The sequence below is a fragment of the Doryrhamphus excisus genome, linkage group LG9, assembly GCF_037039965.1.
Source record: "Doryrhamphus excisus strain RoL-2023G ecotype Guam linkage group LG9, RoL_Dexc_Guam_v1.1, whole genome shotgun sequence".
Lineage (NCBI taxonomy): Eukaryota > Metazoa > Chordata > Actinopteri > Syngnathiformes > Syngnathidae > Doryrhamphus > Doryrhamphus excisus.
Genome location: NC_136365.1, coordinates 19520620 through 19545311, shown reverse-complemented (window position 1 = coordinate 19545311; position 24692 = coordinate 19520620). Strand labels below are relative to the sequence as shown.

Genomic DNA, 24692 nt, shown 5'->3' with positions numbered 1-24692 from the left:
ACAAAAGAAATATTGCACAGTAGAAATCAAATGATAAAGTATTTTTTGTTCTTTAGCGGTGAACTAGAGTGATACATTCGGTCCAGGCCTAAACCAGGTTGGAGAAAAGGAAGTTGGATCCATTGATATCCTTTTGATCGGGAACGTCCAGACTGACATCGCCTGAGTTAAAGTGCAGCCCCCCGAGAGCGCTGTATTTGTGGGTGACTGTGTTTGGAATTTGCTGATGTGTCGGGAAAGAAGTCACTAAGTATTCAGCGGAAGTATTAGGAGCTCTTATTCGGGAAGCATTTAAGGCGTGTTCCGCTCTGGCATGGAGGTTGGCGTCTGCGTCCAGCTGGAGTCCACCGCGCCCGTGTGTCCTCAGGTCACCAGACGCCGCCGGTAGCTTGACGTCCAGTTTGGATCCCCTGCTCATGGGAACATGGTGCTTCCCTGTGAAGTCATCGATGTTGAGGTCCGAGCGGGTGAAGTCGATGTCGTCGAAAGAGGGCATGCTGCCCTTCATGTGAGGATGTGGTAAGTCCTGGTCCAGGTCCAGGCCCATGCCAGGCAGCTTGATAGCCGAACTTCCAATTAAAGACTTCTTGAAGTTCAGCGAAGGATCGTCTACATCGAGATCCGGAGCTCTGAACTTCATGTTATGGTCTGGAAAGTTCACGTCGTTAATGTCGTCGATGTCTAGACTTGGCATTTTGGGTTTGAAATTTGGACCTCTGATGTCCACACCCGGGACACGGACGTCAGGTCCATGCAGGCCTCCGCTGAGGTCCATATTGGGCGCTTTTATGTGAGGCTTTCTGAGATGTGCTTCTGGAGTGTCCCAGTCCACCTGAGGAGCCTTGAGGTCCATGTTTGGGAGGTCCACTCTAGGGGGGTCAAATGACCCTTTCATTTTGGGTGCGCCGACGTTCAGGTCTACGTTTCCTTTCGGCAATTTGCCATGAAGATTCGGTGTCTTCACGTTAAAGTCCGGACCATTTAAGTCGGGTCTAGACAGCTCCACATCCGGTATGCTAAGGTGAGGCTTTTTGTACTTGGTCTTAAAATCCACATCTGGAACCTTTGGACCTCTGAGGTTCATTTTTGGTGCGTTGATGTCAAAACCTGGAGCGTCTACATCGGGACCGTTCAGGCTCGGGAGGTTCACTTTTGGAACTTTGAATTTTGGCATCTTCAGTTTGGCTTTGGGAGAACCGATGTTGGCTGACGGAACTTTAACATCCCATTCTGGAGGACTGAGATCCGGTTTTGGTATTTTCACCTTCCCTGACGGCATGTTTAAATCCACCTTTGGTGCATTCAGATCCAGTTTGGGGGTTTTCAGGTCCAGTTTGGGCATTTTTAGATCTGGGGACTTCAGGTCCAGATTAGGACCATCCAACTTTGGCACGTTAATCTTTGGCTTTTTTAATTTTCCATCAATATCTAAGTCAATGTTTGGACTTTTCATATCTAATTCAGGTGCTTTGATGTCCAGGTCTGGACCATCCAGGTCTGCATCAAAGTCAGGAGCTTTGAGACTCGGACGCCTCAGTTTAGGCAACTTCAGTTTTGGAAATTTAAATTTAGTTTTAGGTGATCCGATGTTGAGGTCTGGAGTTTTCAGATCCAATTTAGGATCTTTAAGGTCCATGTTCACGTCCGGACCATGAAGATCCGGCAAGTCCAAATTTGGGGTCTTTAATTTGGGTATGTTTATTCCACCACCAAGATTAGGACCTTGAAGATCTAGGTCAGGAGTGTTAAGGTCCAGGTTGGGACCATTTAATTTGGGTGCATTGATGTCCATGTTTAGACCATTCAGGTCTGCATCAAAGTCAGGTCCTTTAAGGGTTGGACGACGGAATTTCGGCAGCTTAAATTTGGGCTTATTTATTTTGGCATTTGGTGATCCAATGTTGATGTCTGGAGCATTCAGATCCAACTTGGGAGTTTTATAGTCCATGTTGGGTAAATCCAAGTCCGGTGCGTCGATGCCACCTTTTATCTTTGGAGTTTTGAGTTTCAGATCTGGACCATGAAGATCCGGCATGTCCACTGATGGCAAGGCAAAATTTGGACCTTTTAGGTCCATGTTAGGGGTCTTAAATTTGGGCAGTTTAAGATCTGGTGCGTTTAGTCCACCACTGAGATTCGGACCTCTCAGATCTAGGTCAGGGCCATCTATATTTGGACCATTGAGGTCAAAATTAGGCATCTTCAAGTTTGGCTTTTTTAATTTTCCACCAATGTCAAAGTCAGCATTGGGACCTTTGAGGTCTAATTGCGGTGCGTTGATGTCCAAGTCCGGACCATCCAGATCTGCATCAAGTTCAGGAGCTTTAAGGCTTGGACGTCTCAGTTTAGGCAACTTGAACTTAGGAAATTTAAATTTAGTTTTTGGTGATCCGATGTTGAGGTCTGGAGTTTTCAAATCCAACTTAGGAGCTTGAAGGTCCGCTTTGGGTAAATCAAAGTCAGGGGCGTCTATGCCACTTTTAATCTTAGGAGTTTTCAGTTTCAGGTCTGGACCATGAAAATCTGGCAAGTCCAAATTAGGACCTTTGAGATTCATATTAGGGGTCTTAAATTTGGGCAATTTCAAATCTGGTGCGTTTATTCCACCACTGAGATTAGGACCGTTGAGATCTAGGCCAGGAGTCTTGAGGTCCAGGTTAGGACTATTGAACTTGGGTGCATTGATGTCCATCCCCAGGTCTGCGTCAAAGTCAGGTCCTTTAAGACTCGGACGACCAAATTTAGTCTTAAATTTGGGCATATTGAATTTGGCATCCGGTGATCCAATGTTGATATCCGGAGCGTTCAGATCCAGTCTGGGAGCGTTAAGATCCACGTTGGGTAAATCCAAATCGGGGGCATCGATGCCACCTTTCATCTTCGGAGTTTTCATTTTCAGGTCTGGACCATGAAGATCCGGCATGTTCAGTTTAGGGGTCTTAAATTTGGGTATTTTCAGATCTGGTGCATTTAGTCCACCATTGAGATCTAGGCCAGGAGTCTTGAGGTCCAGATTAGGACTATTGAACTTGGGTGCATTGATGTCCATCCCCAGGTCTGCGTCAAAGTCAGGTCCTTTAAGACTCGGACGACCAAATTTAGTCTTAAATTTGGGCATATTGAATTTGGCATCTGGTGATCCAATGTTGATATCCGGAGCGTTCAGATCCAGTCTGGGAGCGTTAAGATCCACGTTGGGTAAATCCAAATCGGGGGCGTCGATGCCACCTTTCATCTTTGGAGTTTTCAGTTTCAGGTCTGGACCATGAAGATCTGGCATGTTCAGTTTTGGGGTTTTAAATTTGGGTATTTTCAGATCTGGTGCATTTAGTCCACCATTAAGATCTAGGCCAGGAGTCTTGAGGTCCAGGTCGGGGCCATCTATCTTTGGAGGATTGAGTTCCAAATTAGGCAACTTCATGTTTGGCTTTTTGAATTTTCCGTCTAAGTTTAAGTCAGCGTTGGGACCGTTGAGGTTTAATTTGGGGGCATTCATGTCAAAGTCCGGACCCTCATAGTTAGGAACTTGTACAGTCGGTAAATCGAATTTTGGCATCGTGAACTTGGGGGCCTTGTACTTAGCAGCCGGAACCTTGGTGCGGGCTACTGGAGTGGGCATGTTGATGCCGTGGAGCTGGGCGGACGGAAGGTCGACGTCCGGCGTACTGAAGTCACCTCGCATCCTGGGTGTTTGGACTCCGAGCTCTGCAGGCCCATAGCCCGGACCGTTCAAATCCAAGTGCGGCGTGGATGATTCGAGAGACACTCCTGCCAGGTGCATTGTGGGTGAAGTGTCAACATTCCATTCCGCGTCCCCACTGGGACCCCCCATGGTGTAGTCTGGCATTTTCAAGTCATCAAACGACGGTCCGCTGACATGTCCTCCATTGAGATCAAATCCGGACCGTCGGTCCACACTTGGAACGTTGATGGAGCGTCCTCTGGCGTTTAGAAGCTGTGACACCTGAACTCCACGGCTTCCTTTCACCTGGGCGCCGTTGGAGGCCACGCCCAGAGGAGGGAGATTGAGATTGGCGCCCTGGGAGAACTTTCCAGAAGAAAAGTCAACGTCAGATTCTGCGCTAAAACGTCTGTTGAGTGTCTTGGGCTCGATGCGCCCGAAGTCCACTCCGAGACGAGGCAAATCCGTGTCTTGTTTGGTCCTGACTTTGGTGGAGCGTGGGAGCGTTTGAACAAAGTCTCTCAGACCTTCGGCGTCGGGAAGGTCCTTACGCATGAACCTCCTGATCTTGGCGTTGTAGAGTTTGTTGTAAGAATCATGCAGCATCTAAGACGACAGGATAATCATCATATTTCATATCATTTTTATGACAATACAATACAAAATATATCCAGCAATGCCTTAATACTCTTGGGCAGGGGTCTCAAACACGCGGCCCGCGGGCCAAATGTGGTCCGCAGGACACTAATTTGAGGCCCCCGCCTTGATATGAAAGTTAGTTTGATATGGATGCTGTATGGTATCATGTACCCAGAAAAAATTATTACGTTTGATTAATGTTCATGTTAAAGGTTAAATAACTGTTAATAGCTATCCTCCCTATCCGTGTGGAAGTGGTAAGTGTTTGGCTATTTAAGTTTAAAGGAAATAACTTGAAGGCTACCGTTTAGGTCGCTAGCTCTCTAGTTTGCGAGTTAGCATGTGTCTCAAGACCTAGCATGTTTTTGGAATGTGGGAGGAAACCGGAGTACGCGGAGAAAACCCACACACGCACTGGGAGAACATGCAAACAGAGATGGCCGAGGGTGGAATTGAACACTGGTCTCCTAGCTATGTTGTGTGTCATGTTTAGCACTTCATCGATTTATGTGATGCGTTGATTTGCTATGGATGTGTTGTGTTTTTGTTTCGTTGCACCGTGACCAAGTATGTCGTTCTGCTTGATGCCGCCTATATATAGACGCCCCCCCCCTTCAGATTCAAGTCGTGGCTGATTTACCATTTCCGGACTGACTGCAACCTGGTCCAGATGTCCGAGACTCTTGCTCATGTCATTCTTTGTGAGGACTTGGATTTTGTCATCATACGGGGACATCAGCTTCAGCACCCCCAGCACCTCCTCTTTGGACAGATGGTCAAAGTTGATGGTGGCCCCCACAATTTCATCCCCTGTGAGACAACAAAATGTTGTTTTTCTGTCAAAAACTATCAACCAATGTGTGTGTTTCAGGAATTCAAAGTTCACACCTTCCCTCAGCCTCTGATTGGTGCCATCAGTGTCGTCGATGCTGGAAATGACCAACGCTCCCTGCTCCGATCGCTCCAAGGTCAGGACATCGGATAGGCTCCGCCTATTGAAGTGGGACGCCTGGTGGCGAGGAGGACATTAGTCTTAAAGACTCTGGAATGTTTGAAATGTTACTTTTTTTTACCATTTGTCTTCCTGTAATCCTGTCAGAGTGGCGGTGAAACCTCGATGCGGATTCAAACCTGCAGGACAGACACGTAGGTTAGAACCGTCAAGTCAAGATCCACCCAGACATTTACGACAATTCCTGAAAATGTCATCCAAATCCATTCAGCACTTTTCAAGTTATTCTGAACACAAACAAACGGGTAACCAAAAAAAGGAAAAAAAAGAAAAAAAACAAAAAGAAATATTTGCATGGGAACACAAATGAAAGCAAACAGGGTGTGAGAGCTGGTTGCGTTCAGGTGAATCAGACATGAGGGAAAGTCGGCATCTTGCTGGAATGTTGCGCTGGAATGTCTTTCAGGAAACCGCAAACAAGTTTATCGGGAGTTTTTGTTTTTTGGGGGCGTTTCCCATTTTGGAAGCACACAGCGAGCTCCGCTTTGAGGTTTTGTCACACAATCAAGTGGTTTAAGTCGGCTTCAGTATGTTCACTATGCCGCGCACGAGTGCTGCCAGGAACTCTGGGCCCCATGAAAATAAAAACCTGTCTCACTTTACAATACACAGAAATACAGTAGGAACTAAGGAAGAACTAATGATTGAGGCACATACATTTAGAGTAGTTACTGAAGAACTACTAATAAGGAACTGGGTACAGTAATTAGGAACTGAGGAACTAAGCAAGAAATAATGAACTAAATGACTACGGCACATACATTTAGAGTAGTTACTGATGAACCAAGAAAAAAGTTAGAGTAGTTACCAATGAGCAAAATTACTAGTTACAGCCGAACTAAGGCACATGCATTTAGAGTAGTTTATTGAGGAACTAAGGACGAACCAATAAGGAACCAAGTAGAGTAGTTACTTAGGAACTAATGAAATACTAATGGAACTGGGTAGAGTAGTTACTGAGGAACAAGGACACATTTACAGTAGTAACCGAGGAGCAAGAGAATAACTAATGAGCAGTGACTGAGAAACTAAGGCACATACATTTAGAGTAGTTATTGATGAACTAAGGAAGGACCAATAAGGCACCAAATAGAGTAGTAACAACTAACTAAACTGTTACTAAACTAACTAAACTTAACTAACAACTAATGAGCAGTGGCCGAGGAACTGAGGCACATACATTTAGAGTAGTTACTGAGGAACTAAGGAAGAACCAACAAGGAACTGACTACAGTAGTCACTGAGGAACTGAGGCACATACATTTAGAGTAGTTACTGAGGAACTAAGGAAGAACCAACAAGGAACTGACTACAGTAGTCACTGAGGAACTTAGGCACATACATTTAGAGTAGTTACTGAGGAACTAAGGAAGAACCAACAAGGAACTGACTACAGTAGTCACTGAGGAACTTAGGCACATACATTTAGAGTAGTTACTGAGGAACTAAGGAAGAACCAACAACAAACTGACTACAGTAGTTACTGAGGAACTTAGGTACATACATTTAGAGTAGTTACTGAGGAACTAAGGAAGAACCAACAAGGAACTGACTACAGTAGTCACTGAGGAACTTAGGCACATACATTTAGAGTAGTTACTGAGGAACTAAGGAAGAACCAACAAGGAACTGACTACAGTAGTTACTGAGGAACTTAGGCACATACATTTAGAGTAGTTACTGAGGGACTAAGGAAGAACCAACAACGAACTGACTACAGTAGTTACTGAGGAACTTAGGTACATACTTTTAGAGTAGTTACTGAGGAACTAAGGAAGAACCAACAAGGAACTGACTATAGTAGTTACTGAAGAACTTTGACACATACATTTAGAGTAGTTACTGAGGAACTAAGGAAGAACCAACAAGGAACTGACTATAGTAGTTACTGAGGAACTTCGACACATACATTTAGAGTAGTTACTGAGGAACTAAGGAAGAACCAAACAAGGAACTGACTACAGTAGTTACTGAGGAACTTAGGCACATACATTTAGAGTAGTTACTGAGGAACTAAGGAAGAACCAACAAGGAACTGACTACAGTAGTTACTGAGGAACTTCGGCACATACATTTAGAGTAGTTACTGAGGAACTAAGAAAGAACCAACAAGGAACTGACTACAGTAGTTACTGAGGAACTTAGGCGCATACATTTAGAGTAGTTACTGAGGGACAAATATATGCCGTAACTAATGCGGTACTGGGTAGAGTAGTTAAGAACTTAAAAACTAAGGCACATATTTAGAGTAGTTACTGAGGAACTAATGAGTAGTGGTAGGAATTGGGTAGGTTCGTTCTTCAGTAACAACTACATTTTTGTGTACCTTATTGTAAAGCGTTACCAAAAATTCCAATTGGGGCCCCCATTTTTATTTATACCCATTTTCGGGGGCCCCCTGGGATAGTCCTAACTTTATACGGCGCCCCTGATGCTGCACACAGAGCAAAACAATGTTTGTACGGGACCTCGTTAGACGGGTACCTAATGAAGCATCCTGCAACTTAATACTGTTTCCACAGAGGACTCCATACACAAAATAGTCACATTTTTTGCTATGTTAAAAGCAGTCCGATGCAGGTCAATGTATGCTATTGGCAGAAAACATCAATACAATTTTTCATATAAATATTGATAAGAATTTTCTACAATATGCTAAGGGACATATTAGGGAAAAAAATGACAGAAGTGGCTCTAGGGCCGTACTGTGGACATCTCTGTCCCCATGCACAAGCCCTCCTTCACACATGGAGCAGTTACAACCCCCTGCACGGCAAAATATAAAATCTTAATTGAGTTGCATATCATTTATCATATCATATGGTGTCATACGTGTGAATATTAAGAATGACTATCACGTTTGTCCCATACAAAAATATGACCATATGTACAGTATGAACAATACATTCTTGAATGACATCAGACAGCAGTTACACATTAAATCTTTTACAGCTGAGCCCAAAGTGCAGCTCAGCTCAAACTTGAAAGAAAGCGCAGCTGATCTAAAAAGGAAGCGTTTCCTTTCAAACTCAACAACAACAAAAAGGATAAGAAAGCAAACTGACCTGAGGCACCATCAGCCAGGTAGTGTGTGTGTGTGTCTGTGTGTGTCTCGCAGGAGCGACGGGTGTACGACTTCACCACCTGAAAGCAGACAAACAGGTCTTCCCCCACCCCACCCCGACACACACACACACATAAACACAAGCTCCACCCACAGACACACCCTCACACACCTTGACGATGCATAAACACGTGTAAACTCAACATGACAAACACACACACTTAATCACAACAATGAAGGATCCTAATACCTTTAGTCACTTTCAGGTCAGCTGATGAGAAACACACACACACACACACACACACACACAGGTGACGCTGAGCACAAACGTGTGAAACCGCCACACCCCGATCGTCGGCGGGCACTGACGCTGAGTCACTGCTGGATGCACGGAGAACAGACAGCACTTATAGAAGACGACGCCCTGAAAGGTGCAGCACACGCATTCCCAGCAATCCCAGTAATCCCATTGTCGGCATCCGCTGGAGATCCACTGTCGCCTTTACCTTTTGCATCAAAGCAGAAAGACAAACATGACTTCATTGGAAGACTTTTATTCTAAACGAAGAAGCGTCGTGTGTACAAAATAAAAAAAAAACACACACCATCAAGAAGAATGGTTCCCAAACTTTTTGGAGTCACGTACCTCTTCAGATGTTTGACCTGAAGCCATGGATCTCCTACTCCTGCACACTTAAAAAACATAAACCTTATTATGTTAATTAACTTATATTATATTAACTTATTCATTCATTTTCTACCGCTTATCCTGCTGCTGGAGCCTATCCCAGCTGTCTTCGGGCGGGGTACACCCTGGACTGGTGGCCAGCCAATCACAGGGCACATATAGACAAACAACCATTCACACTCACATTCATACCTATGGACAATTTGGAGTCGCTAATTAACCTAGCATGTTTTTGGAATGTGGGAGGAAACCGGATTAAACCCACACATGCATGGGGAGAACATGCAAACTCCACACAGAGATGGCCTAGAATTGGAATTGAACCCTCGTCTCCTAGTTGTGAAGTCTCTGCGCTAACCACTCGATCGCCGTGCAGCCTGGTTCATTCATTCATTCATTTTCCACCGCTTTTTCCTCACGAGGGTCGTGGGGGTGCTGGAGCCTATCCCAGCTGTCTTTGGGCGAGAGGCGGGGTACACCCTGGACTGGTGGCCAGCCAATCACAGGGCACATATAGACAAACAACCATTCACACTCACATTCATACCTATGGACAATTTGGAGTCGCTAATTAACCTAGCATGTTTTTGGAATGTGGGAGGAAACCGGAGTACACGGAGAAAACCCACGCATGCACGGGGAGAACATGCAAACTCCACACAGAGATGGCTTAGAATTGGAATTGAACCCTGGTCTCCTAGTTGTGAAGTCTGCGCAGTAACCACTCGACCACCGTGCAGCATGGTTCATTCATTTTAAAGTAAAAATGTGAACATTGACACTACACCTATGTGATCGGTATTGGTATCATCCGATATCACTCATGGATTATCAGGATTGGTATCGGCAGCATAAAACCCTAATCGGAACATCCTTAATTTCTACAGCTGTTTCCACTTATGATGTTATTATGCAGACATGCCTTTAGAATCCTTTAAAAAAAATTTAAAAAAAGACGGTGAACCGGATCACCCCCAACGTTTAATCAGTTCCTTCATATCCTGTTTGACAATTTATGAAAATGTCTTCCAAATCTATTCAGAACTACACAAATAGATAAATGCAGGCAAACACATATCAAATATAAAAATTACCAGAGGAAAGGTGGAATATTTGCAAAATGCAAAATGATCCAACAGTGATAAAAACTTAAGTGAGTTAATAATAGGCTTTTTCACCTACGTCACAAAGCTGAGATGCCCATCAATCATTTCACTTTTCACTTCCTGTCTACATTTAAATGTTCACTGCGTTCACAAGTCACCACATTGAAATATTTGGGCATTTCTCCACAAACCACTCCTTCTTTGTACTTCATGGTTGCGACAGGAAGTCATTAGCGTTCTTATGTCACCATGGCGGCCCAAAAACAAAAACACCTGCACGTGTGCAGTAGCAGCATTCTGCGGAACATGTCAGACACATGTTCATCAGATGGTAGAATATATAGGCTTAGTGTTCATCAAGGAAACGTTTTTCCACATTCGCTGATAAGAAAAAAATCAAGTTACAAAAAAAGATTGTCTCCTTCCTGAGTCTTTGTTGTCATTTTGTCACCTCACTGAGGAGCCGGCCAAAGATGGAGTCTTCCTTCTGGCAAAGAGCTGCCGGGGTGTCAAAGTCTACTACCTTCCCAGCGTGCATCACCAGCACACGCTCGCAGTCCATGATGGTGTTCAACCTGGGGGCGACACACACACACACACACACACACACACATTATGTGATTCTTCATCCGAGAGGAATCTGCAGTTACGCTCTGTGTTCTTGTAGAAAGTTACATAGTATCCGCGCATGCCCCATTGACTATTCTGGTTGATTGTAGCGCCGCATGTAGACACGCCATTGGAATATTCCTTTCCATGTATACTATTGCTTTCGGAAAGGTCATTCGGAAAGAGTCCACTTCCTGTGGGTGTCCCAATACATTTGTCCATTCGGAATACAAACAGACAAGCTGATTTTTCCTGCAGCACAGATCAAAAAGAACTAAACAAGACACCGACCTGTGTGCTATGGTGAGGACAGTCTTGTCCTGGAACCGGTCTCTGATGGTCTTCTGTAGCAGTTTGTCCGTCTTTTGGTCCACGCTGGCCGTGGCTTCATCCACACACAGGACCTGCAAGACACCGGATTATTAGACCTGAACCTGAACCTGACACAGATGGTGTGGGTCTCACTTTGGCCTGAGTCAGCAGTGCTCTGGACAAGCAGAGCAGTTGTCTCTGTCCCACTGAGAAGGACTTGCCTCTGTCCTCCACCTGAGCATCCAGACCACCTTTGGACACGGACACATATTGAAAAATTAGGTCAAACATTGAGGTGAAACATCTTCTGGACCAGAACCACAGCGTCTGTCCACGTAACTCACCCATCCTGTTGACCACAGTCATGAGGTGACACTGGTCCAAGACCTCCAGAAGTTGCTGGTCCTGGTGTTTCCCACAGGGGTCCAGATTCTCTCTAACGGTTCCGCTGAACAGAAAAGGATCCTGGGGAATGATGGCCAGCCTAGACCTGAAGATACAAAGAATATAAATAAGAAGAAAAGCTATAATGTAACGTATTACGTATTAAATGCATGTTCTGCCTACCTGAGCTGAGCCACATCCACACTGCTGACATCCCGCCCGTCCAAGAGGATTTGACCCTGACTAACCTCCATCATGCGGAACAGGGCCAGAAATAACGTGGACTTTCCAGAACCTGTGCGACCCACAATGCCCACTTTTTCACCGGGTCGCACCAGCAGACTCACGCCATCCAAGGCGTTGGGAAGACCCTCCCTGTACACCAAAACCACATGGCGGAACTCCACCCGTCCCAGTTCTGGCCATGATGGCACCAACTGAAAGACAGTCAAAGCAAACACAATAAAAGATTTGCCTCCTTCTGTGTGTGGTTCCGGTTCTGTTCCTGCAGAGGACTGTGTGTGGCTTTAGGACGATGAATTACCTGCGGGTTTTCCGGCTGAGGTTCCATCGGAAGCTCGCTGGAATACTCTTCAGCTCGCTCCACACTCACCAGCTGCATCTCAGTCTGAGTGAAGCTGAAGATGAGGCCGGACAGCAGCGTGGTGATGGACAGAGCGTAGGACAGAGACAGACCCACCAGACCTGACACACACACACACACACACACACACACACACACACACTGAAGTTAAAGGTCATGGTCCAAATGTATTTGTCGCTGGCCGTCACAAACACACCACACCGATGTCAATGTCTTTTTCTCACCTGGCTCCACCGCATGAAACTGGTGCTGAATGACAGCAATGACGCTGAGGCTCGTCACCACGGCAACACCAATCAGCTGCAGGCGGATGTCCAGCCACTGCATGGCGGCTTTGCTGAGGAACAGGCAGCGTTGGTTCTGTTCCAACCGTTGGAGGCTCTCCTCCTCAAACCTACAAAGACAAGTCCAGGCAGTCATTAAGTTATGGTAATGGTAATGGTTTTATTTCATTTGAACATGCATCACATTACAATTGAATGCATCACATAATCAGTTCACAGTTCCACATGTCCAAAAGGAGTAGGAAGAAGCAAAGCTTATTAAATCCTACCCCTCCATCTGGTACTTTTACAGTCAGTAACTGTTACATTTGTTCACTTCCTGCTTTCCATAATACAGTTTAAGGTTTTTTTTTTGTTTTTTTTAAATAATGTACCGAAGTACCGAAGTACCGAAGTACGAGGTGATATGACCATACAATGACATAATGTGTACCATTGTAAGTGTCAATATAGTGATATATATAGCACATCATGACTGGTTCAAGACTCTTCATCCTTGTATTTAGCAAACATCAACTGCTTGTATTGTTTCTTGAATTGGCTCATCGTTGTGCATTGTTTGAGGTCCTTACTCAATCCATTCCATAGTTTGATTCCACATACTGAAATGCTATGGATTTTAACGTAGTCCTAGCATATAAGTGTTTCAAATGTACTTCTTCCCTGAGATCATATTTCTCCTCTCTTGTAGAGAAGTATTGGATGACATTTTTTAGCTAATTGGTAATTTTTAGCCTTATGCATTATTTTAGCTGTTTGAAGATGAACTATATCAGCAAGTTCAAGTATTTGTGATTTTAGAAATAAGTAGTTAGTATGTTGGCGTAGGCGGCATTATGAATTATCCTTACTGACCTTTTTTGCAGTACACTTAGCCAGTGAAGTCATATGATTAAGGGCTATACGTATAAATAAACTTGACTTGACTTCCTTTCAGTTAGAGATGCTCCGATCAGGGTTTGATGCTGCCCATTCTGAATCAGGTCATCCATAAGTGAGATAAGCTGATACGGATATCGATCACATAGATTAACTGTTAATTAACTGTAGATTAACTCTTGTCAACAAGTCAGCTGCCACCAGTGACAGCTCGGCCAAGCGTGTAAACCACAATGTAAGACAAGTCAAAGGGCAAAAGCTTTGATCGGAGAAATCAAACACGCTGGCATAAATTGTTATAGCCTGCATCAAGCTGTAAAACTGAATTTTTTTGCAGACTAGTTTGATTCCCTTGTGCATGGTGTGTCTGAGTGTTGGGCACACCGGTGCATGCCGATCACAGAAATAATCCGATACTGATCGGTGCATCCCTAATTTCAACAAATATCGAATTCTTGTGTCTTTTACCTGGCGCAGCTGCGGCTGGCCCGGATGGTGCCGAGGCCGCTCACCGTCTCTGAGAAGTGCGAGTAGACGGGCGAAAGCGTGACGCTGCACAGGCGCTTGAGCTCCCTGGAAGTGTGCCGGTAGAAGCGCTGCGTGCGGTAGTACATCAGCGCTAGAGGAGGCAGGGCCAGGAGGAGCCAAGGCAGGCCGTAGCTCATCATCACCAGCATGCCCAGCAGGTTGAACACGTTGGCCAGCAGGATGTTCAGGATGAAGGGCAGGCTGTCGTCCACGCTGTACAAGTCCGAGGAGAAGCGGTTGAGGATGCGACCCAGCGGCGTGGTGTCGAAGAAGGTCATTGTAGCCTGGAGGCAAGTCGGTAAGAGTTCTGAGCAGAGCTACAAACACTGTCACCGTGACCCATTTAATGGCCGTAGTATAGTATACTATAGTATAATGTATATATATATATATATATAGTATTTTTATGTTACTTTTATGATTGTAGTGGCAATGCAGATGGAGTTGGAATGAAATTGTAGCGTTGGACTGAAACTTTGATATTAGCCTTCAGTGTTTATTGAATGATATTGATTCTTAAATATATTGACAGTTACTATGGTACCCATTATGTCATTGTATGGTCATATCACCTCGTACTTCGGTGCGCGACAAAAAAATAAAATAAATAAATAAATAAAATAATAACAAAAATTCAATTAAAATTTTTTTATTATCAAATAAAAAAAATTAAAAAATTACTTAAACTATATTAGGAAAGCAGGAAGTGAACAAATGTAACAGTTACTGATTGTAAAAGTACCAGATGGAGGGGTAGGATTTAATAAGCTTTGCTTATTAAGCGTAAATGACTCCTACAATGTGATTTTCTCATTATGTAAAAAATAAAAATTTAAATTAAAATTTAAAAAAAAACTTAAATTATATTAGGAAAGCAGGAAGTGAACAAATGTAACAGTTACTGATTGTAAAAGTACCAGATGGAGGGGTAGGATTTAATAAGCTTTGCTTCTTCCTACTCCTTTTGGACATGTGGAACTGTGAACTAATTATGTGATGCATTCAATTGTAATCTGATACATGTTCAAATGAAATAAAACCATTACCATTACCATAAAGCGCACTCATATTGAATACATTCATATTGGTAATGCTGTACAAAATGTAGCATGAATTGTTTCATGAAGTTATTTGATTTGACTAAGAAAATGTCTAATATTTATTTGTAACATTTGCTCAGCTGCTAAGAATGGATGGAGCACATGGATCTAAGGTGAGAATTTCAATAAAATTCAAGTATCCAACTATAACCCAACCGTGAATCGTGGGTATCATTGCACCCCTAACCTTGAGAACGCGGCCGAGGAGTCTCTTGTGGATGACGGTGGCGGCACAGATGGTTCCGTAGGCGAAGAGGAAAGCTCTGATGGCGGTGAAGACCGTGTTAGCCGTAGCGAAGCAGCCGTACACCGTCAGGTAAAACCGGACCTCGCTGCTCAGGTTGGCCGAGGACGCTTGAGGCAACGACAGAGATGACCTGCAAGCGGCGAGTTGATGCTTTTCAAGCGGTTAATAATTCTCTCCATGTGCTCTACTCACATGAGGCCTCCGGATGAAAAGAGCAGCAGGTGGGGGGCGGTGAGGACACCCCAGGAGGAGTGGTTCACCCCAGAGGTGTTCTTCAGCTCGGAGATCCAGTGAGACAACCACCAGTCTGACATGTTCTTGGAGGCTGAATAAGAGAAGCATTGCTGTAAACTAGAATGTCATAGACCTCCGCCAAGGCAATCCTAAACACGTCTAAGCTAATAATCAACCTGGCCAGTTCTGTAGATGGTGGCAGTGTGCATTACAGTGTGTTTTCCACTGCCACATACAGCAGGCTATGCTTAACCACAGCTCCATCTGCTGGACAGGTGGTTCACTGCACCGTAACGTTCCAAAGTAAAATAAATAATTGAACCTGGACTAAAATGTAATAGCCTGAGCTAAGACCGTGTGCATAAATAAGTTAATACAAACCCTGCATGGCCAGCAGAGACAACAAAATAGACGTGGCCAAGGCTCCGCCCACTGCAGCCCAGTAGGTCCCGTAGACTTTCCACGCCAGGCTGCCCGCCTGCTTCTTCTCCGCCCCTGAAAGCTCGGCGTCATCTGCATCATCCACACACAGCTTAATGGAGGAAACCCGTTCTTCTTCTTCCTCCTCTTCGCTTTCTGCTTAAATAAAACATACACAATAAGCTAATTGCGTGTTCTTAATTCAGTTAAAAATAAAACATGGCAAGTCAGTGAACGCACCATTTTCTTTGGCGTTTTGCTCATTCTTGTGTAGTTTTGGCGAAGCTTCTATCAAAGGAAGGATCTCCGTTGGTGATCCTTAAGGGGAAGAACAAGTCAAGATGTCACCTTTGTTGATTGATTCCATGTTGACTATACTAAATCGAAAAATCTAAATTTACCCGTCTTGATGATGGTCCCGTTGTCCATGAGGACCACCATGTCAGCTTGGTCCACCAGCTCTATGCGGTGCGTGCAAAGGATTCTGGTCTTTCCGGCAAGCAGCTCCATGATGCATTTGTGCATGAGGTGCTGGGCCACATGCGCGTCTACGGCCGCTAAAGGGTCGTCCAGGAAGTAGATGTCTTTATCCTTGTTGGGGGTGAACACACAAATAAAGCAACCTCAGCAGCAATCCCAAGAATCGGAATCAGGTTTATTGCTAAGTGTAGTTCACATAAATATGATAATAATTTGTTTTGGTGGGTTGATGCAAATAAAAAAAAAAGCAAAAAGTACATAACACATTCATTCATTTTCTACCGCTTATCCTCACGAAGGTCGCGGGGGTGCGAGGGCGAGAGGCGAGGTACAACCTGGACTGGTGGCCAGCCAATCACAGGGCACATATAGACAAACAACCATTCACACCCACATTCATACCTATGGACAATTTGAAGTCGCTAATTAATTGGATAATATTTACTTCAGCATTCAAATTATTATATTAGTGTTTTGGTTTTTTTGTTGTTGTTTTAAGTTATTTTTTTCACATATTTTCCTAATATTTCAACTTTCTCCTCAAACTATTTTTGTAAATGTTATTTTTGTAATAGACTTAATTCTCATAATATTACAACTTTTTCCCTAACTGATGTTCCAAAAATTATAACTTTACTTTTAGTTTGTTTCTCATACTGCACCTTTTAAATAAAAATACAGATTATTTTCTGTAATATTTCAAGTTTATGCTACTAAAATGACCTTTTTCCCCTCATATTACGTCGTAAAATTGCAACGATATTTTTATTCTTGTAAAATTACAGCTTGTTTAAAGTTCAACTTTCTTCTTTTACATTTTGTGTAATGTGTAAGATATTTTTCTAAAATTATACTGCTGTATATTGGGTAATATGAGTTTTACAGGTAACTACATGGCTGTTATTTCAAGTCTAAAGGGCTGTAATAATGCAGGTTGGAAACAGGTCTTCTACGCCCGAACAGTGAAAATATTTCATTCACTTATGAAGAATCATATTTTGCAGAAATTCAGTTATCACAGTCAGGTCTAGAACAAATCAACAGCAATAAATGAGGGATTACTGTAGCTGACAATTCATTAATCGGTGCATTTCTTTATAAATGGATGAGAAGCCCTCACCATGTAAACAGCTCTGGCAAGGGCCAGTCGAGCCTTCTGACCTCCGCTCAGAGTGATGCCGTTCTCTCCCACTTCAGTGCGGTCGCCATCGGGCAAAATCTACCACAAAAAAAAAGAGGCAGCAAAGCAAACTGATGTCAATGATCAGAAATAACATGAAACAAAAGTAACCACACGTAGCCGACATACGCTGAGGTCATCTGACAATGCGCAGGCTTCAATCACAGCCTGGTAGAAAGAGGCGTCGTGCTCTTTCCCAAACAGGATGTTGTCCCGCACAGACGCATGCTGGATCCAAGGCTCCTGTGACGCCAGACCGAAACCGGACTCGCGGTCTGCGACGTACACCACGCCACTGTGCCTGCAACGTGTTTCATTTACATCGACTCTTTTGTTTTTGCAGTTTCCTGCTAAATATGACAAACGCTGACCTGATGAGTTCTCCTGTGAGGGCAGCCAGCAGGGAACTCTTCCCACATCCCACCTTGCCAACCACCACAGTCAGAGAACCCTGAAGCGCATAAATATTGCAATTGTCATATTCATATCAAGAATATGCTGAGGGACAATTAAAAACAAGATGCATTTGAAGTGCACCCTAGCCACACTTTGGACACCCCTGCTTAAAAATGATGAATTCCAACACTAATAATAAAAAAAACAGTATAAATGTCGATTGTGTATTTTGCACCTTTCTTATTTGTAGATTGAGATTGTGCAACAGCAGACTACCAGAAGATCTGCTATGTTCTTCTGTGTCCTGATGCCAGCTGAATGTGCCTTGGCTCAACAGCACCACCGTGTGGTCATCTTCAGGTGTCACTGTTAAAACCAAAGCATATGATATTACAATGATATCTAAATATGATCATGGATATGCTTCTTTTTGTAATATCATAGCATACCCAACGCATAGTACGCCTGAAGATCCTGATTGGTCAGTTTGAAGAAGCGCTGGATTCTCTGCAGGGATACCTTGGCTTCCAGGATGCAGTTGAACACCCACGGGAAGGTGTTGAGCGGAATGATCAGCATTCCCACCAGAGCCAGCGTGGTGAACACCTGGAAGGGTTGAGTCGTCACACTGACGTCATTTAAAGCTTAAAGCCTCGCCTGGAAGTCAGCACACATAAAAGTGTGACTACTAAAGGTTTCGGCACATTGTTCCATAGAACAACGGCATGAAGGGAGTGACCCGGAATTTCTACTACGTTACACAAATAAACACCCCTAGTGGCTACCTTGGCGGCGGACAGCTGGTGTCCCAGCAGCACGTAAGTGACGAAGGTGAGGATGGAGATGACCACGGGCAGGGCGGCCCAGGTGTACACACACATGGCGTCCAGGTACTTAATGGCTTTGAGATGAGTCAGCTCCCCCTGGCGGCATTCTGACACCTTCTTAGTAAAGTGGGCCTCCCAGCTGTAGAATTTGATGACCCGAATCCCGAAGAGGATTTCTGTCATCAGCTGGAATAACAAACTCTTTCATTCACTGCTTGTAGAACATAAACACAATATGTATGTACAGTAACTGTTTTTATTAATTAAATAAATATAAAATTATTATTACTATAAATATTATATAATTTTTCATATATAATATTATAATATTAATATTGTTATTACTACTAAAATATTATTATTATTACTACTAAAAACGTCAGCTGGAATAAACTCTTCAGCATCACATTCTCTTTCATTCACTGCTTGTAGAACAAAAACAATATGTATGAACAGTAACTATGTTTGTCATTAATTAAATAAATATAAAATATAAATTATTATTAATGTAAATGTTATATAATTATTTATATATAATATTATAATATTAATATTATTATTACTACTAAAAATATTATTATTACTACTAAAAATATCAGCTGGAATAACAAACTCTTCAGCATCGCATTCTCTTTCATTCACTGCTTGTAGAACATAAACACAATATGTATGTACAGTAACTATGTTTTTTATTAATTAAATAAATATAACATTAAAATTATTAATATAAATATGATATAATTATTAATATATACTATTATAATATTAATACTACTAAAAACATCAGCTGGAATAAACTCTTCAGCATGTTTTTATTAATTAAATATAAAATTAAAATTATTATTAATATACATATTATATAATTATTAATATATCATATTTTAATATTAATAGTATTATTACTACTAAAAACATCGTCTGGAATAACAAACTCTTCAGCATCGCATTCTCTTTCATTCACTGCTTGTAGAACATAAACACAATATGTATGTACAGTAACTATGTTTTTTTAAATCGAAATTAATTAGTAATATATAATACTATAATATTAATATTACTACTAAAAAGAAAGCTGACTCACCTTAACTCGACTGTCCTTGTACCTGAGCATGTCCTGGTTGTTGCTAAGTATACGAGAGGCCAGGAACTTGTTGAAGGGGACCAGCAGTAGCGTCACACCCAGCCCACCCAGAAAGGCGACGCCCACCTGCAGGTAGAGCAGGTAGAGGGTGACGGCCAGCCGGAAAGGCATGCTCCACAGATCATGGAAGACGTTGAAGAAGTTGACCACGCGGTCCGTGTCGGTGCTCATCAGGTTCACCACCTCCCCGAGGGTAAAGCGGGCCAGTCCGGCACCACCGACCCGCAGAGATTTGTGATAGATGGCCGACACAAGAGCGGCTCGGGCGGACAGCTCCACCTTGGAGATTCTGAAGCCTAACATATTCTGGAGGAAGGAACACAGGAGGGTGCTGGCAAAGAGGGCGGCAGCGCACCAGGCCCCCCTGCTGGCTGGAGCGTCCTCTTCTTCCATGAAGCTAACCAGGATGTTGAGGAGGAGCGGCCCGGAGAGCCTCAGCAAGTTCACCATCAGTTTCAGCAATCCCAGAACGTAAAAGCGTGCTCCGAAGGCCGTGTGCAGAACCCGGAGCAGGCTCACATCGCCTTCCAGCTCCAGTGGTTCCTCCTTATAGTGACCCCCGCTGCTATTTTGAATCGGGCGGGGCCACTGATCCTGCACAGCCCGCACCGCTGCCCCTCTGCGACATGCTGCCCAGCTCTGGTGGAAGTGTCTGCGAATCACGCTGGTGCGGAGGCTGCGGGGGAGGTGATAAACATCACATGGTCGCTCCAGCTCTCCTCTATGCCCTCGCCTGAAGAGGGGGGTCAGCCACAGGTAAAAAAGGCGAGAGACACAACTGCTCCCGTCCTCGGCCACCATCTCGCCAGTGTCCAGCTCGGAATCCTCTGCAATGAGAGGTGATCGGTCAACATCTTGGATGTGAAGAGTGTACGCAGTCGCACGGATGCAGGGACACGCCACGCCCAGCAGGTAGAGAAAAATGGGAAGCATCCGGGTGCAAGCCAACACAAAACGTGTGAAGTGGAATGGTTTGGATGGGGTCACATTGTCCTCCTTTTTGGCAAGGTAGAACATCAAGGTGACTACCATGTTTGGAACACAGAGAAGGACCGACAGAGGCAACAGAGAGGGTCCATGCGTCCTCCTGAAAGCGCTTGCCCGCCGGAGAGTCACTATGGCGCCCGCATGAACCAGCCAGGCCAGAGCGCCGCTGCTGCTGGCGAGGACATCCAGGTACATGTCCGTCTCCCGGGCAATGCCCACCACGATGACATCAGCGGCGAAGAGCAGCGCTGTCAGCAGAGTCGAAACCAGACGAAGAGTCCAGCCGCCGGAGACGACCGCCAGGGTCGGGGCGCTCCTGCAAAATGAAAAATAATTAATAACAATAAACATAACTTCACATTAATATATATACACATTATTTCAGCTTTTAGCAATTCTATTATCTCATTAGTGCATCAAAAGGAGAAGAAGAAGGTTAGACTCTTACGTGGCCCTGCCGAAGTAGAAGGCGCTGAGCGTGGCCATGACAACGTGAGGCAAGACTCCAAGAAGCAGCTGGTTGAAACAGACGCCGACGTGTCCATCCTGCCACACCGGGAAAGGATTCCCTTCATCCCCATGACAGAGCTCAGCAACCAGCTCCGTTGGCCAAAAGCCCTCCATCCCTTCTTCTAATTGACCGCCATCTTTCAGGAATTAGAAGATTCATGGCAGTTAAAAGAGATCTAGAAGCTCGGTGCTCATAGAAGTTAAATGCGTGAACGAAGACATGTGAGCGACGGTGCATCAACAACTTCGGAAGACCATCATGGTATTGCCAAGAAGGCAGGCAACTTTAACGAAGCAGGGGCAAATTGCAAAATAGTGTGCTAATTGCAAAATGGCTACCGGGGGAAGCCAAAGTACTTGCTGTCAAACACATCAAGGAACTGGACAAATACTGAAGTTGACATCATGTTGACTACAAGTTAATTAACTCACAAAAACTTGATGATCCTTCAAGTTGTCTTATTTGTTTTATTTCATGTGCTGCCAATATTTTAACTCCTATTTGCTTGTTATTTTAATTATTTTAATTTTCTTAACCTCCCCTTATTTGCATGTAGGAAGTGAGCAATGTAAATGACAAATGTAAGCCAGTGGAATATTTTTATTATTAAGTGTCAACATGCAAAAGTTACGGTGTGAATGAAATATCAGTAACAGACAAGAAAAAATGAGCTCTGCTTCTTCCTACACCTATTCAGACATGAAATGTGTTCCTTACTGTTAAACATGTCTGATATAAACGTATACTGATACTTAAAAATCAGTAGTAAGAACATTGTATCAACGTTTTAAGCCAACACCACATTGTCATGTTCTGTATTTAATTGACACAACCATTGCTGAGTGACACTGACCTTAAAAGACAACTATCTGTGGGGTTTAAACATTGACAGATGACAGGTAGCTTATGTAAACAAAAGCAGGTAGCTAACTAGCGTGCCATTAACAACATGCTTATCTGCTTGTGTTTATCTACTATCTTACTATTAACGACAAAACCTTTCTAACATCGTACGTCAATGAAATGTTTGTGACTTACATTGGAGATTTAAGTCCGCCAACCGAGACAAACCGGTTCCCACGGAACCTGAAGTAAGATCGGTGTTCCTTTGAAAGAACAGCGAACAAGTGTCGATTGTTGATGACGTAAGCCAACAGCTTGTGAAAATAAAAGTCACTCAAAGATAAAATGCAGCACAGCATACCTTAGATTAGGAGTGTCAAAAATCATATTTATAGTTTTAGACTTACAAATATTTCTCAAACATTTTCATAATGTTTTAGTTAAACATTGTAAAAGGACGCCGTTAACTTGTTCTATATGGGCTCTTATTTTGTGCTTTGGTGCTGTACAAGGAAGTGACGTTCCTTATAGATAGAGTGATTCTTAGAAATCGGCATTTATGAATATAAAATGTTCCCAGAATGATTCAATACATTTTCGTGTTTTTTCCTTAATGTACCAAAAATAATCTCCTTAACTGAGAATTCTGATAATTGGGGTTAGGGTTAGGGGTTGGCCGACTTCCTGCGACCACCGGAAGTGGTCGTATTTTGCCAAAAACTGCCGTATCTCCGAAACTGAAAGTCGTAAAGAGTCAAGGGTGGTCTCAATCGAAAGCTCGATGGCCGAATAATGAGAGGCGGAAGTTTCAAGTCGATATGACCTCCTGAAAAACCTCGTCCTTTGAGATTGCATTGTTGGAACGAAGTCCAAACAGAAGTACATTAAAATGACCACTAGATGGCAGTACATACCAAGAAAGGAAATCCCCATTCTCCACAGCGTTCAAATCAAAGTATACAGCAGTTAGTTGTAAAAATGCATGATATAAAATGTTTAGGAGTTAAATCCTTAATGAAGAGCCTGTATTGGCTCACAAAAATATAATTTTACTAAAACAGCAACAATTTCAAATCAGCATTATTTTTATGAAAATACTTATGGTAAGTAATAATATGAAAATGGCAAAATCTCAATTCTTTTTTTCCAATGTGTTCCTAGTGGTCGTACTTATCAACTCAATAGGGGATGCATTATAACTACTCTTCTTTGTAAGATGGGGCAAGTCCATTTTTCAAGTAGCAACCCTACATGGCCGTGTGGCGTTTGTGTGTTCTCTGTGCGCTTGGGTTTCCTTTCATTTGAGAAGCTGAACCATCCGTCGCTGTGATTGTGAAGGTTGAACGGTCCGGTTGGGAGAAGCTAATGTGAATTGTGAAACGGGATGCTAGGTAGCAGACATTTCAGAAACTGTTCATTTGGTCTGTGGGTGAGCACTGTAGCTGCAGCATTATGTGCTCACAGGCTGATTTTGTCAAGTATGGCAGCCATGATGACTAAAAAGCTTTCTTCTTTCAGGTCATCTAGAGCATGAGGCTGTCGTTTTATTATATTAAGTCTCTTGTAACCTTTTTTTAATCAATATTTTGCCTTTATTCTTAAAAAAAAAGTGCATCGGGCCATTGTCACATGTTTGGTTGCATTTGTGTCCTCTAAGTGGCTCGGGGTCAGCAACACGGGGTCAGCGACACGGTCTCAGCATAGCGATCCATGAGTGAACGTGATCCGCTCACCGTCTCTGAGTCCTGCGCTGCTTTTCATCACTTCCTCTTATTCTTGTCCACTTCCTGTTTTGCTTCACTCATGTGACTTTCAGTCGTCAGGTGAGGAAGTTGAGCAAGTTTACCAGGTCAGGAGAAACGAAAACCAAGTCACTCAAGGCCAGCGAGGTTTTCTCACGGATGTCCGTTACCGAGACTGACAGCTGATGTCAGCAAATAAACAATAAATAAGACAAAAATGTCTTAATGGAGTTCAGGTCTGGACTCTCACAATTAGAGTCTGATGAATCCTGGTACTATCATCTTTAGGAGAGCACTGGCTTTTCGTCTATATGGAAGGACGGCAATGACAAGCATCACATGAAAGACATCATGGCAGGTTGTAGAAAGTCAATAAATGATATCACTGGCAACATGCTCACAAACAGGCACGTCAGACTGTAAGCTTTGCTCATGCACTAATTGACTATAGGGGTGTTATTTAATTCCCTGAGGGCTCTAATAATGTCAGTTTGGTCTGGAACCGATTAGCCACAATAAACAAGGAATGACTGTATTTGTATTTAAGCTCATTCAACCCTTTTTATGCTCCGTAAAAAGTATGTCCAATTTGCTAATTTAACTAGCAGGTGGTATTCCCAAAAAACATTCAAGGGTCGCGGGGGCTGCTGGAACCTATCCCAGCTGTCTTCTTCGGGCGAGAGGCGGGGTACACCCTGGATTGGTGGCCAGCCAATCACAGGGCACATATAGACAAACAACCATTCACACTCACATTCATACCTATGGACAATTTGGAGTTGCTAATTAACCT

The 24692-nt window shown here is 43.4% G+C and overlaps 2 protein-coding genes across 5 annotated transcripts in view; both read right to left on the bottom strand.

Annotated features, from left to right (window-relative positions):
- Positions 1-88: 88 nt before the first annotated feature.
- Positions 89-24692, bottom strand: part of LOC131129633 (uncharacterized) — a 35780-nt gene continuing 11176 nt past the window's right edge. The window contains exons 2-7 of the mRNA XM_078793247.1: positions 9044-9090; positions 8399-8903; positions 5395-5452; positions 5210-5330; positions 4962-5131; positions 89-4288 (exon numbers count right to left, since the gene is read on the bottom strand). Of these exons, the coding sequence (XP_078649373.1) occupies positions 89-4288; positions 4962-5131; positions 5210-5330; positions 5395-5397 (4494 nt within the window). The 5' untranslated portion in view covers positions 5398-5452; positions 8399-8903; positions 9044-9090. The remainder of the gene's footprint in view (positions 4289-4961; positions 5132-5209; positions 5331-5394; positions 5453-8398; positions 8904-9043; positions 9091-24692) is intronic.
- On the bottom strand, positions 10030-24529 carry abcc10 (ATP-binding cassette, sub-family C (CFTR/MRP), member 10). 4 transcript variants are annotated; one of them, XM_078793584.1, is made up of 23 exons: positions 22353-24529; positions 21252-21450; positions 20096-21119; positions 19757-19882; positions 18634-18861; positions 18298-18454; positions 18084-18214; positions 17824-17903; positions 17582-17753; positions 17393-17491; positions 16194-16383; positions 16033-16110; positions 15754-15951; positions 15331-15463; positions 15079-15268; positions 13732-14075; positions 12325-12494; positions 12041-12201; positions 11680-11933; positions 11457-11602; positions 11266-11363; positions 11092-11204; positions 10030-10766 (listed from the first exon to the last, which is right to left on the bottom strand). In XM_078793584.1, the coding sequence occupies exons 2-23, from the start codon at positions 21425-21427 to the stop codon at positions 10631-10633; spliced, it is 4404 nt and encodes a 1467-aa protein (XP_078649710.1). In that variant the 5' UTR covers positions 21428-21450; positions 22353-24529; the 3' UTR covers positions 10030-10630. The 4 variants fall into 4 exon arrangements, with proteins under 4 accessions (XP_078649710.1, XP_078649709.1, XP_057929322.2 ...); XM_078793583.1 differs by having other exon boundaries at positions 19757-21119; XM_058073339.2 differs by having other exon boundaries at positions 15754-15948; positions 19757-21119; positions 22353-24527.